Source organism: Myotis nattereri (genome assembly GCF_964212035.1).
Source record: "Myotis nattereri genome assembly, chromosome: 4".
NCBI classification, from domain to species: Eukaryota; Metazoa; Chordata; class Mammalia; order Chiroptera; family Vespertilionidae; genus Myotis; species Myotis nattereri.
In genome coordinates, this window is record NC_138079.1 from 97,153,753 (window position 1) to 97,168,874 (window position 15,122).

Sequence of the window (15,122 nt, forward strand, 5' to 3'; positions counted from 1 at the left end):
AGGATGTATGTGTGCTTGCCTTTTAAGAGTGGTAGCAAAGTCAAACTGGGGGGGATTTGGCCATTTGTCCCCCATGGAGAGGTGCTTAAAGCCCGAGGAGAAAAAGAACTACCAGATTCTCTAACACTGCTCAAAGAAAATAGGAAGGAAAAAAAAAAAAAGGCTCACTCCCTCAGTCTTCTCCGCCACTCCTGGTAGGGCCCCGTCTCTCCTTGCTTTAATTCCAGGGTGTTGCATGATAGATGTGGGTCACTGATGCTGGGCAGAAGGCAGTGAGCTTCTAACCCAGTAGTTCTCAACCTTCTGGCCCTTTAAATACAGTTCCTCATGTTGTGACCCAACCATAAAATCATTTCCCTTGCTACTTCATAACTGTAATGTTGCTACTGTTATGAATCATAATGTAAATATCTAATATGCAGGATGGTCTTAGGCGACCCCTGTGAAAGGGACGTTTGACCGCCAAAGGGGTCGCGACCCACAGGTTGAGAACCGCTGCTCTAACCCAGGGTGATGTGGTTCCCTCCCACCTCAGAGCTCTCTCTGGCCCCAGCTCCCTCATACACTGACTGTGGCCAGCCGGCCCCCTGCAGCATCCTTGCACACACCTCCTCTTGCCACCCCCTCTACTAGAGGCTTCCTGCTTAGTAGAGCCACTAGCTGCAGGTCCCAGCTGAGAACACCCTTCCTCAGAGGAGGCCTGCCCCATGTGACCATTCCTGACACGCCTCCCAAGCGCCCTTTTCTTTCTGTCTTAGGGTCACTGCGAGCTGGGATGACAATGCTGATTTACGTGTATAATGCGCATCTGTTGTTCTCACCTCACCGGCATCCATTTCATCCATTTCTCCTTCCAGTCATCGCTTTTCTCTAGTTCCCAGGAAACCACTTCTCCGCTGCCCTCAGTTCATGTTTTGGTTGGACAGAGCCCTGCTCTCAGATTCCGAACAGTGAGTGCTTTACCCAGGCGTGGACGTGAAGTCCCAGGAATTGTCTCAGGGATGGGGAGGTGACCCAATGCAGGTGTGAGAGAACTGCCCTCAGAACTTCCTCAGGACCACTTATACTGGGAGGAGTGTGGTGAGTCCCCGGGGGTGGCTGTCATAGTGGACATCAGCTTGGAGCCACCAGTGGGCACCTCAGTCACCAGTCACGTCAGTCATGGAGGGACCACAAGGTGCCTGGGTCTGGGAAACGGAAGTCCCAATGGCCGGCATGGCTTGGCCACCTGCATCTCCCTGGCTTGAGAGTCGCTCTGGGAGTCAGGTGTGGGAGCGCACACACTACCCTTTAGCATTCAACTTAGTTTTGCAACCATGAATCTCAGCGGAAACACTTTGCCTAATGTTTTTGCCCCTTCATGACCAATTTTGCTTTGTTTTGCTGTAGTTTGTTTTATCTGTCTTCTCAACTACATATAAATTCCATGGGAATTAGGACCACGTTGTGCTCCCTGTATACCCAACCCTCAGCTCATACAGTATCTGACACATTGGAAACTCTTGGTAATTATTTTTAAACAAAAAAATAAATAAAGTTTAAGAACAAATGTCTAATTGCTTAGTGATGTACTATGAGTTTGTAAACATGATCACCATGGATTAACCTACTGGGAGCTCCCACCTGCTGTGTATCATGACATCCAAGCACAGAGAAGGCTCGGGCACTTCCTCATGTCAAAGGACTCACCATGTAGCTCAGAGAAACAGAAAAGGGGCAGTCAAGTATAAGAGAGCATGCAACTCCACATCACTGATAAAATGTTACCACATTTTCTTTTTGCCATGTGTTCTATTAAGATAGAACATTCTATTTAGAATAATAAACACTGTCAATAAAGTATAAACAGATGTGCAAATAACAGAATTGCATATCACTCTTTAATAATAAAAGATTATTCTGCAATGCACATTGACTTTTGATGTATCAGGAAAGTGAGATCTATTCTTTGGGTATTAAAAAATGGCAGCAAAACTTTTGGGTAATCAAAGAGAACAGATAATCCAAAGGTTATCCATAGCAACTTATTTAAAGGTAAGCAAAGAGATCTCTTTCTCTGCTTCAATATCTCCCTCAACACACACACACACACACACACACACACACACACACACACACACACACAAGCACTCTTTTATATTCTGCCCTTGTATGAGGCCATCTCCCATCTTAGCTATACCACTTAATCCACTCGCAAGATGTTGGGGCAGCTGAACAATATATCGATAATACAAACTGCAAAGGAATACAGAAATCCTCCATCAAGGTACCTAGGGGTGTCAATCCAATACATGAAATTTGAAAGTCTGACTGTAAGTGAGAAAACCATGGGGAACATGAGATACAGAATGCAAAGATGGCCTTGGTGTATTCTATCCAATCCACGTCGCCCCTTGAAATAGCATTAAATTTCCCCCAATCATCTCCAAATCTTGCTTTTCCTGCACCACCTCTCCTTCCCGAGTGCTTTCTTGAATTCCCACCTAAGATGCCTTCGGATAATAAATGGAAAGCGCAATGTGCATTTGTCTCTCCACCTGCCCTTAAAGTGTCATGTGCCTTAGTTGTCAAAACGATGCTCTATTGCTTCCTCGAATTATCTTGTTGGTATTGAATATCAATTTTTCAATTTGTTCTTCTCTGAATGGGGACACAGGTTTGTACAGAAACTAATTTGCTTATGTCTTTCAAACCCGCATCGTTTGATCAAGTATTTGTCTGAGGGTTTGAGAAATTTTCTAAAGGCATATGAAACACCACTCAAAATGTAAAATGAAGACTAGAAGGGCTGCTTCACATTAAGTCAGTTTTTTTGTCGGTTGTTTTTTTTTTTTTTTTTATGATCCTCTAGAGCTAAAGAATCTGTAGAGTTGGCCAAAAACTATGTTTAAAAATTAAACATAAAGCCTTCAGCACCCTTTTATATTAATACTCAATAGGTTTTGCTTTTACGAAAATAAATCAGGAAGAAGTACAAACCTATTGCCTAGAATTCCTACTGAGAGAAAGCATTGGCCCATTTCTTACTGTTTCCTCCAGAGCAGCACTCTATCTTTGCTGCCCTATATAGTTGAACCATTATTTTTGCAAGAATCTTTAGACACAAGAATTCAATGAGTTTAGTGTCATTATTAGATTGGAAAGAAAAATGGATGGGGCTTTATGGTACAAATCACTTTGCAGACAAAGAGGAATGTGCATGTAAACAGGATTTCAGAAAAATACAAAAAAAGTACCGATCAATTTACATCAATGGCTTCTGGGTGCTCAAGCGGAAAATAACGTATTACTCCCTCTGCCAGAGAGAGTCTGCAGTGAGTAGAGGCCATGAATGGTTAAGGCAGAGGGGCGAAGAGGTAATCCATAATGAGCTCTCATTCATTAACTTTTGAGCCATCCAGTGTTCCTCTTATCAATCAGAAGGTTGGGATGTTCATGGGGGCCAATCACCCTCCTTCTACCTGAAGAGCATCTCAACATATGGGTACTGTCCACTTAACCATGCCAAGAAAAGAGCCCGAAATATCTGTAAGCAACACAGCAGATGTTCCATTTATTGGAGTACTGAAGAGGAGGTGGGCTGGGTTTGGGGAATGATGGCCGGAGTGTTTGAAAGAATGGAGTATATTTGGGGCTCTGAGCTCACACGGTGGTATGGAGACAATCGAGGAGATTTCAGTAGAAATTACAGTCAAGAAAAATAAAGACATGAGTAAGGAGGAGTATCTTCGTCACAAGAATCAGAGTCAGCTGGGTCCATTCTCCGCAGCCCCTACCTGAGATAGGTGACCAGCGTGGATGCTGAAAGATCCTGCCAGATCATAGCAGTCAATTTCTGAATCAGAATTCTTGGTGGGAAGAGGAGTCATCTTTGCATTCCCGAGGTGTCTTGCTACAAAGCTGTCCAGTCATAAAGAGCATGGGCATTCTTAGCTTCAGGATAAAGCACTAAAGTCTTTCTCCCCACAACCACAACAAAAACTGTTTCCTTTGGTTGCCACCAGCAATTTCTAGCACGAGGTCACACAAAAAGAACCACTAAATTAATGGGCCAAGTAACTTAAAAAAAAAAAAAATAGACCATACTTGGGCCTCCAGTCCACCAAAGCGGAAGCAGACATCTCAGTGAAAAGAAGCAGGTTCCAGGATTCGATTTGGCAAAGGGGAGCAAATATCTGAATCTGGAACCAATAATTAGCACATCTGTAAACTTCAGTCAACAGCTTGTGACGCGAACAATCAGCCCTCCATGTCCAGCCCTTCCTCATTCTCAGAACGTCTTCGTGTCACCAGGCATTCCCAGGGCCCAGCACAGTGTGTGCTCAATCAACCCTTAATAAGTCATCAACAAGCTGAATGAGTATATGCCTAATACACACGTTAACCCCCGGCTAGATACTTGGAAAGATATTGAGAAGCCGAAACAACCGACAATGAAAGAACTGGTTACCTTACGGATTCTCCATACCTTGGAACACCATCTACTCAAGCATGCATCGAAAATGATGTTGTGCATAATACTGGCACAAATTGTTAAGTGATAAAAGCAGTTCACAAAGCAGTGAGTTCTAAAGCAGTATGATCTCATTTTTCCAAACAGAAGATTCTTTCTCAGGGGCTCTCGTTTTTCTTCCTTCACATTTTAATGTTTCATCATTGATAATGGCCTTTTTATGTGATAGCATTTTTACCTCCACACATACACACACAGCAGACACAAACAAATGACAACAAACCCTTTTAATAAATCAACGGTATGAGTTTTAAACCTTACCATCGGTGCCGTCTCCAAATTAAAAAAATAAATAAATAAGTGTGTGCATGTGCCTATGTGTGTATTAAAAAGTATCTATTAGCCCTAGCTGGTTTGGCTCAGTGGACAGAGAATTGGCCTGTGGACTGAAGGGTCCCAGGCTCGATTCCAGTCAAGGGAATAAGCCCAGGTTGCGTGCTTGATCCCTGTTTGGGGCATGCAGGAGGCAGCTGATCAATGATTCTCTCTCATCATTGATGTTTCTATCTTTCTCTCCCTCGCCCTTCCTCTCTGAAATCAATAAAACTACCTTTTAAAAAAAGTACCTACTAGAAATGAACTATATGTTAATATGTAGGTATCTATCTTAGGTGCTAAAAGAATTAGTGTTGTTTGGTTTCTTCTTATTGACTAGTTTCACAACAAAAGGCACGTGTATCGTTTGCTTGAAATAAAGAAGAAAAGCAACATTAAAAAAAGGAAGAGATGCTGTTCCTGCCCTTTAAAAAATAGTCAAATGAAATGGATATGAAGGCCCCAGACCATAAAGCAACTGTATGTGGTTTAAGCTATAATTTATTCATAACCTCTAATCTATACAGAATCTATAAACCAGGAACTCTATCATCAGTTTACAACCAAGTGCTAACATGTGCAGCATAGAACAGAAGAAGCTTTAGGCATCTGGAAAGAAAATGGAGAATTCAGCAGAGGTTCTCCAACTGCCGGGATGAGACAGACATGCAGGAGAGAGGCTGCAGGTAGGTTCATCAGTGTGCAGGCTGGTAATAGAATATTCTGGTTGGAGGAGTTTCTGCCCAGGGCAACACACAATGGGATATACAGGATCCTGGATCCTGCAGAAAGAATAATGCATTTCTTGTTTATTCCCTTTGTTTATGTGCTTGAAATGCAGTGTCCAAAGCAGTGATGCCGCCTACTGAGGTAATGCTCCCCATCTTTCCAACATCACTCAGAAATGCTATGGCCGGGGCCCCTCTCTTCCTGGTTTAAGCTTAGATGACTCTTTGTAAAAACTCTGTTTATGAAAAAATGGGAATAGGTTATAAAATGATAAGAAAGATAAGAAAAGGTTAGCATTGCATTATCTCATCTACAAGTAAAAGGAAGAGAGCAAGAGCTCTTGGTACAGCAAGAAGAAAATGTCAGAATGAATAATAAAATGGAAATGGTGCTCTATTTCAAGAGTGTAAAGAAATAAAGAGCAATGAGAAGGTTTCAGAGTCAAGCACAAACACCCATTGCAGTGGAGTTTACATTGGGGACTATCTGGTCTAGGACATGAGGGACAGGGCCCATGGTGTCTTATCTCTGAATGAGATGAGCAAGGGTTGGTGACCAACTTGTTCTGCCCAGCCCGGGAAGACACAACTCAGCTGTATCCCGAGAAAGACTAACACATGCGGAATAAATAACCACAGGAGAGCTGGAATCTGTGCTGGTCAAGAAGGCTTTATCCTTTAGGGCATGGGTAGCAGTAAAAGCAACTCCCATGCTTTTCCTGGGAGTCCTCAGAGAAAGCTCTTTCTCTCTCCTCCTGGACCCAGAAGTTAGCAAATGCTGCCAGAATACTTAACTTTCTTTTCCCTGCACACCAACCGATCCTCACGCAGGGGAAATAAAGCACCCCAAAAACTGCTCATCTTATTTTTTATAGGAAAAAAAAAACTTCTTAAACAAATTTAAGGCAAGAATATATGAATGTTAGATGGTATCGTGATTTCAGGGTTGCACATCTGCAAGGATATTATCAGCTGGGCTTGCAGAAGCTGCACTGTGCTGTTAATCAGTAATGTTGCAAAGCATCCCACCACCTCCCTCTCCTCCTGAGAGGACAACCCCCAGGCAGGAATGTGGCTGAGTGGGAAGAGAGGGAAAGAAGGAAGGCTGCCCCCCACTGCTTCTCCACCTCCCTGGGCGCCAAAAGTTGTCAATCTTAATAAAAATGTACTCACTGAAATCATGTGCTATTAACACAGAGAGGTGCATAGAAAGAGCCTACTTAACAAATTTAAGAAACAATGGCAGGAATAAACGGAATACGAAATATCTTTCCCTGTATCTCCATGTCTCTTCATTTTCATTTTTATATCCATGAGAGAGCAGCAAACACTATTTTCATACATGGATGTGGCTGAGGCTGATTTTCCTAAAGCAAGATGAGCTCTTACACAGAGATATCAGCCACGTTCAGAGTATCTTTACTTACAGACTAGAAGGCAACAGCAGAACCTCCGCATAAAAGAGGAGCAAAGAACGGAGAAACCCTCCAACATCCCAGCATTAATGCTAACTTGCTAATTCATATATCCTTACACAGCATGGACCCAGCTGTTCCCATATCAAGTCTCTGCCATTTTTTGAATGCAGAACAAAATAAAAAACCTGAATTAAAGATGTGAACACAGGGCAGGCAGGTAGTAACCACTTTTCAATTTGACAAATGCGGTTCATACAAACACGTAGCACCAAAAAGCACTGATCCGAGGGAAGCACAAAGGAATTAAGAGAGGCTACTTTCCAAAGTCAAGGACCAATAAGGACTAAGAATCAGGTTAGCAAGCTTTCAGGACCTGGGACAGGGCCTGCGAGGTGCCCTGCTTCCCCCCTGCTTTGAGTTGCAAATATGCACCTGTGTAAGGCCCAGCAAACTTCATAAGTAAAATCAAGGCCACCACTCAGGAACTCGGAGAAGCAGTGTGACCAGCAAACCGTTACCATCACAGCCTGAAGGAGTTGAAAGTTGTTTACAATTCATCCAAGTACATTCACACAATAAACACCAAAATAGATGTCTTTTCCTGAAATACTTGCATGCAGTTATTTCCTTAATAACTGAGGTCGTGATCCCAGGTGACAAACGTCCCCAGTGCTTAGAAATCAACATTGGTAAACCCAGAAAATGTTCTTCGTTTCTACCTCCGCCAGCAAACATCAACGGCATGAGGATTCAGTGTTTTTAGATAAAACTATCTCTGTTAAGTGTATGCTAAGTGTATGCCACTTGGTGATTGTATATTCCCAAAGACTTCTTTAGGAGACGAGGAAACTTGCCCTAAAATGAAAGCAAAATAGTGATAGAGACAGTCTGTCCCCAAGTGGCAGAATTCACTGTACCGGATTCCGCAGAAATAAGCCAGGTGGAAACGGAGCTAAAGTCACTACAAAGAGAAAATGTCCACAAGAAAAGAGGTGGAGGAGCAAAAACATCTAGATCACAAAGCTCCCTGAGGGGTGAGGCGGGCTGAGACACCCTCAGAGGTCAGAGAATCAATGTGATTAACAAAGAACCCAACACAGGGGCGCTCTTCCTCACAGCAAAGGCAAGTTCATGGGGCTGAGCTGACCTAGAAGTGTGACTGGAAGGAGAAGCATGCAAAGAGGCTTTTCTAAGTACGCTGCACATCGGAAAACAACAATGATGATAATGTTGATGAAAAACAGAGCGAGGGTTTCACCTTGCAAATGCCTCCCTCCCTTGGAAAGGCAGGGAACACCCCGTCTTTTAACATGAAATCACAGAGCGGGGCCTTGGGTTACAGGGCTGATAGATGCACACAAGTCCTCCAGTGGCCAAACGAAATGAGGACATATATGCGTCCCTGGGAACATGATTAAGGGATTTTTCTAAGGCTTTCATGCTAGATGAGTATTTGTTAAATTGCTTCAACAGTTAGATATTGTAATTCCTAAGTACAGGTTACCACTTCGATGCTTTTATTTTAATGCCATCTCCTGGGAAAGAAAAAAAAAAAAAAAAAAACCAAACACACAATAAGTACACACTATTTCTCAGTAAGCCAGAACCAGTGCACGAAAATCCACCTTTTGCAATCCAACCGTGTGAAATACACACATCCAAACACATGTCTGGTTAAGGCAAATGACACACACTACTCCCATCGACAACACGCAGCCCCCTCATGACAAATAAGAAGTCACTTTTGAGAAAGGGGGGAAAAAACACACAATATAAAACAAACAAAAAAGCCACCACGACTCGGAGCAGTTCATTCTTGGTAATTAAATGGCATCCCACACAGCTACAAGTGATGCGGAATTCGCTTCATGCCCGAACCGGCTTCCCAGACCTTTTCTGTCTTTTTCATTCCCCCTGAATTCACCATCATGGTGTTTCAAGAAAAGAGAAAGCCATGCATTCCCCCCACACATTTTTTTTTGTTTGTTTTCCTTTTTGCAACTGAAAATAAAATTGCAGCTTCATCCTAATGAACCAGGTCTTGCCTGGAGTCCCACTGGAAATGGAAGCACATGTACTGTTACAGCGCACAATATTACCCCCCCGCAAGCAGAACCACCTCGCACAGAACGCGATTACCCTGGGTTGCAATCTTTATCCCCCAAGTCAATTTATTAATCAGAGAGAGAGAGAGAGAGAGAGAGAGAGAGAGAGAGAGAGAGAGAGAGAGGAGAGAGAGACTACCTACCCACAAATACATCATCATCTTGAGAGAGAAATCAGGGGCTCTCTGTCAGCAAACAGAAGTCTCCTCACTTCACCAAGAGTATCTGGAAGACAGTCTGAAACCAGTGGGTAGAGAATCTTGCCTTTTCCTGCCAAGTCCTCAGAGTCCCTCTTCTTTCCTTACACAAGGTTTGTTGTGCTTGTTTGTGAGTTTACGAGGCCAGCATTCCTTCAGTGGCACTGTGTGTGATGTGACTTGCTCCAGGCTGCCTCTCCTCTCTCTCTCTCTCTTTCTCTCCCTCTCCTCTCGCTCTCTTTCTTTCCTAACTCTTGCCTTTCCTCTCTTTCCTGTCAAGGCTGCTTAGGTAACAAATTCTTGGTGTGGCTGCTTAATGAGCAAATCCGGACACTTTAGGCAGCCGGCAACAGTGGCGGAAACAAACCCCGATGTCACTGGTAGTATTAATAATAGTAGCGGTGGTGTAGTCATACACAGGCGGGCGCTACCCCCTTTCCTGGCGCTGGTGGGAGGTTCACGGAAATCCCCACGGGTGGAATTGACAGGCAGGCGGCCGATCCTCGGGAGGCGAGCCCATCTGCACAGAGCCGCGGCTCGGGGAGGCCAGCCGCGGAGAAATTGTGTTTTTTTTTTTAACTCAAAGTAAAGCTCCAGCCGCAGAGAAAAGAACACGTGCAGCAACCCGGCTTCCCCTTTATCTCTTTAAATGTACTTCAGATAAAAGCAGCATCCAGTCCGGTCAAGGCCTCCCCAGACTCATTGCTCTGGATACCACAGGGCTCAGCACACTTGTCTACAGCCATCTACCGGCTCCGCGGCGTCACTGCGGCCCCGGCTGCCTGCTGCCCGCTGCCTGCACCCGCAGCTGCCGCCAGCCCATCGCCGTGCAGGGCAGTGGATCCCAGTGCAGGGCTGCAGCCAGGGTGGAGACTTGGAACCGGGAGCCCTGCAGGAGGGGGCGCGGGGGATGGGCCTGTGAGGCCTCTGGGCCAATTCAGCTCATCAAAAGCAGAACCAAACCCCACCAACTGAACCTGGCAAATGCAAAGCCGCAGAAAGACTTGGTAGCACAAATGTTGAGCCTTCCTGACCCACGGATGCAGATGATACGTTTACCCTCCTCCTAAGGAGGCCAGATTTGAGGTGTGTGTGTGTGTGTGTGTGTGTGTGTGTGTGTGTGGCGCAGGGTGAGTTTGCCTGTGTTTCCTCCTCCTTCTCCTCCTCCTCCTCCTCCTCCTCCTCCTCCTCCCTCATCCTCTGCAACTACAGACCTGGAAAATTGCAGTGTGCATAAAACTTGGTAATTTCCACAGGCTCCCCTTATAAAAATCCACAGGCTTGGATGCACAGCTAAGATTTCCTAAAAGTATCCCACTTTTTTTTCCCCTCTTCCCTGAATCCATCCTCCTTTATTAGTTGTTCTTCTTAATCCATTTTAAATTGTATCCTTTATCTTGAAAATTATCTCCATTACTGAAATACATCGTGGAGGAGAAGATGGGGAATGCAATTTGCCCGGCATATTAATTGATGCAGTGCTCAATTATTGATAGATGGATAAAGGAGAAATTAATATTAAAATGCATCTCATACCTTAAGGGGGAGGGGTGGACGTGATCTCTCGCTCAGGTCTGAGGTTTGACCATTCCTTATATATTTACACACCACACAGAGAAACTGCCGAACGGAGACCCTAGTCAGTTTACGTTTCCATGTAAGATTGCACAAGGCAGAATATCACCTACACAATTAACGTGCATTCGCTAAATTGTGAATGGAGCTGCAGCACTGGGCAGGCTGCAAGGCACTTGTTAAAATAGCCTGCAGGTAGTCCAATCAAGATGCATAATGGCCAAGCAATTTGGGGAGAACCGCTGCCACGCCATAACATTCAAGAGAAAGGGAGAGATCCTCATACCTAGCTACCTCCATGTGGCAAGAAAATAATCACACAGCCACTGACTGGTAAAATTTCAATCATGCATGCTCATTATCCTGCCTACAGAATTTTAGAGGCCCCTGAATCACAGCAAATAGGATCCAGAATAGGGTGGCCAACTGCCCTGGTTCAGAGGCACACTGTGTGTGTGTGTGTGTACGCATGTGTGTGTGTGTGTGTGTGTGTGTGTGTGTGTTTAATTTCCTTTAGCTAAAGCCCAAGTCAAGAGAATACTGGCAGTCTGATCAGTAGAATGTTGTGTTTCATTTAATTATATCTGAATATCTTTGAACTTGAATTATGTTATTCTATTCACCAAAGACTGGCCTGTCTTGATTGTATTATACCAAGTCTTCCACAGCCATTCACTTGCCTGTGTTTTGTTTTTAAGTTTATAACCTTTGGATCAGAAGTACATGGGAGAGATTGGAACAGGTGGCTGAGACAGTAGAACACCTGAAAGGTAACTGGTAGAGTGGCCATGCCTTTGAGAGTTAAGGAGGTGGGAGAGGTGCTCCGTTCAGTTTGCATGAGGCAGAGATCTCTGTTTCCCAAGACAAAGAGGGCTGCATGAAGCCCCAGGCAGGCTGGATGCTAAGAGCCAGAGTCCCCAGCTTCACCAGAGAGCCATCATCTCTAAGGAAGACAGTAAAGCAACTGAGCCACCACTCCAAGAGAAACTATGGGCAGCTGATAGGAGATGTTGCCATGGTAACCACTATCAACTGATGGTCCATGAACCATCCCCAATGTCTTCTTGGTAGTGCAATTTGCACCACTCAGACCTCTGCACATGCCTAGGAAAAGTGAGGGCTGTGAGATGGCTGAAAGTGAACATTCTACCTGGCAGGTGGGATAGAAGATGGATTCAACAGTAAGTCAATTCCAAATAAATAATGAGATAAATTATTTATTGCACATGGGATTTAATGAACTGACTTATCAAACAAGCTCTCACAAAGCTAACAAAGAAACACAGCTGATTCATGGAGTAGTGGATACTGTCTAGACTTGGTTGCCTATACAGATCAGAGATCAGTACCTATTATTTCTTGAGTTTTTTTGTTTGCTTGCTTTGTACATTGGATCTTCAGCTTCAGTTAGCACAAAGGGTTCACCTGGCTGCACTTCCTCTCCGTCTTTTCCGTGTGTACCCATTCATCCTCCCACCTGCTTGAACATGTGGCCCCTCTGCCAGGAATAAGGTTCCCCCAAGATGGTGAAACATTTTATCACTCTGACACAAGCAGGAGACAGCTGTTTCCCATAAATCAGATTTGGGAGGTGTTCTGATTCCTCTATCCTGGAGTCCGGAGGTTAAACAGACGGAATAGAACATTCAGTAGGCTGCCCCCTGGGGGGGGTGTGTCAGTAAATTATTTCTATGTTTGAAATTCTGCTCATAACCAATGTGATTATTCAATCAATTCCTCCAACCTTGTTCCTTCAAGTAAGCAGACTGACATTTTCTATTTACTGACACCTCTCAAAACTTCCTTTATAGATCATATTAATAACAAAGTAAACATACTTAAACATTCCATTCAAACCCAGTTTTTCTCTCCTTTGCAACCTGGCTGATAGGCCAGGACCTACTGTTATAGTGGATACATTTAATGTGCCTTGTTCTCAGGCTCAAATAGGAATTATTTTTTTATCTATTTATTATTCATCTTTTAAAATATACTTTTATTGATTTCAGATAGGAAGGGAGAGAGAGAGATACATCAATGATGAGAGAGAAGCATTGATCAGCTGCCTCCTGCACTCCCCGCTCCTGGGGATCGAGCCCATACCTGAGCGTGTGCCCTTGACCAGAATCAAATCTGGAACTCTTCAGTTCGCAGGCTGATGCTCTATCCACTGAGTCAAACCAGCTAGGGCACAAGGAATTATTTTTAAAGATTCTACCCAGTTATCAAATATCAGTTCGGCACTCAATGATCAAATTAATTAAGCATATAAATATCACCCTCCATATAAAAACTGCTGCTACTTCTATTCCCATAATTAGTGAGAAATGAGTGCTCTGATTTTTCCAGCATTTGGATATGAATTTCTCTGAAGCTGGCCACATATTTCCTTTAGTGTCTATGAGGAGCAGCCAGGGTTATACAGGCCAAGGTTGGGAACATAAACTGTGGTTGCAGATGGAAATGACACCCATGTTCTGGGTCTTCATAAAGCCAGTGTGGCTGGAGCCAGCAGCTGGTGAGAAGCAAGGCTGGAGTGTGAGGCGAAGAGCTGTTCAGTGCAGGGCCTTAGCCAGCACAGGGTGGGGCCGGGGCTCCTTCCAAGAGCCCTGAGAAGCCGCTGAGGGAACGCATCTAGGGAATGACTAATCCCCAAGGCCCCCCTGGCCACTCGTAATGGACTATGCCTGTGAGCCAGCGTGAGAGTGATAACCCCAGTCTGCAGTTTGTTGCAATCCTCGGGCAACAAGCCACAGTGGCCAGGCCCAGGTGGCCACGGAGAGGGTTTCACTGCACCGTGCCATCAGCCATGCCAAGCCCAGCCTAATGCTGGGCAGAACAGCAGCCAGTTCCAAAATGCTGACACGCAGCCCGACAAAATCAAACTGGGAGAGCACCCCAAGCGAACAAGGCCGGGATCCCAGGACATTGAGTGAGCAATCACCGAGGAGTCCTGAGGCGGCCAGAGAGCTTCAGGAGCCACGGGGCAGGACTGGCAAACTTTGTAATACCCACAGGGAAGAAAAACACACATTTCCTGTGGACTGAGGCTCTGCTACATTTGTTCAATAGAAATAGTCATCTCTTTGGTGTTAAAATCATAGTAAAGGCGGTTCTGCTAGGGCAAGGACAGGCTGCTTCTTACAGGATGTGGGTGGCAGAAGCAGCTACAGGAAGGTGGGCAAGGCCCTGGGGAAATACCCCATTTGCACCCGGGGGTCCACAGTCTGCTGGGACACCCCGGCCAGGCCTCTGCAGCTGCTCCTCACTCTGCGAGGACTTAGCCAAGATCAGTGCAACCCTCCTGGTGACTGCCGAAGTTCAATGGCAATGGAACATTTTATTCTACTTACTCCACTTTCACTTTTTGCTCAAGGAATCATTTTGATACAGTAAAGTGCACCATTTTTTTTTTATTTTGGTAAAACATATATAACAAGGTATATAAATGCGTAACATAACTATTTTATGTGTACACTTTCAGCTGCATCCGGTTCATTCACATGGTTTTGCAACCAACATCACCACCCATCCCTTAAACTTTTTTCATCTTGCAACACTGAAACTCTGTACCGCTGAACAACAACTTCCCATGGCCCTCTCCCGGAGTCCCTGGCAACCACCATTCATTGAAGTGCACTGATCTGCAGTGTGTAGTTTCACACACACACACACACACACACACACACACACACACACACACACCCCTATGTAATCACCACCCAGACCAAGAGTTGGAACATATCCTGTATCCCAGAGGTCTGCCTCCTGCCAAGCTGGCCAATGGTTATTTTTCTCTCTCATCTTCCTAGTTCTCTCCCCAACACAAGGCAAAGGCCCTTATGAGATAATTCCTCACTATGGCACTTTATTTGTCTTTATCCAGAGACTGAAACAGATGTGACACCGCCTCCACGTTCTGTGAGAATTTACAGCCTCTGACAAAGAAGGACTTTGCACTGCTCAACGTCTCCTTCTGTGCCTGGGGCTTGTGCTGTGTGGCACACTGTGGGGCAGACGCACAACACTGGTCCTGCTGGTGCAGGACTTGCCAAAGAAATGGCTGGGTGTTGTTTTATTTATGTAATTCCTTGTATTGATTTCAGAGAGAGGAAGGGAGAGGGAGAAGAGATAGAAACATCCATGAGAGAGAAACATCTACTGGTCACCTCCTGCATGCCCCATACTGGGGAGGAAGCCCAAAATGAGTATGTGCCCTGACCAGGAATCAAACCAGCAACCTCTTGGTGCATGGGAAGACACTCAACCAA

The 15,122-nt window shown here is 44.8% G+C and overlaps 1 protein-coding gene across 35 annotated transcripts in view; it reads right to left on the minus strand.

Moving 5' to 3' along the window:
• RBFOX1 (RNA binding fox-1 homolog 1) overlaps window positions 1–15,122 on the minus strand; it is a 2,169,222-nt gene that overhangs the window by 566,259 nt on the left and 1,587,841 nt on the right. For 6 of the 35 annotated variants that reach the window (XM_081089169.1, XM_081089170.1, XM_081089194.1 and 3 more), the window contains exon 1: window positions 9,223–10,441. The exons of 28 other annotated variants lie outside the window; for them this stretch is intronic. In XM_081089169.1, coding sequence (XP_080945295.1) covers window positions 9,223–9,240 — 18 coding nt within the window. In that variant the 5' untranslated portion in view covers window positions 9,241–10,441. Of the gene's footprint in view, window positions 1–9,222; window positions 10,442–15,122 lie in introns of those variants that run through there. One more of the 35 variants, XM_081089190.1, reaches the window with a different exon arrangement.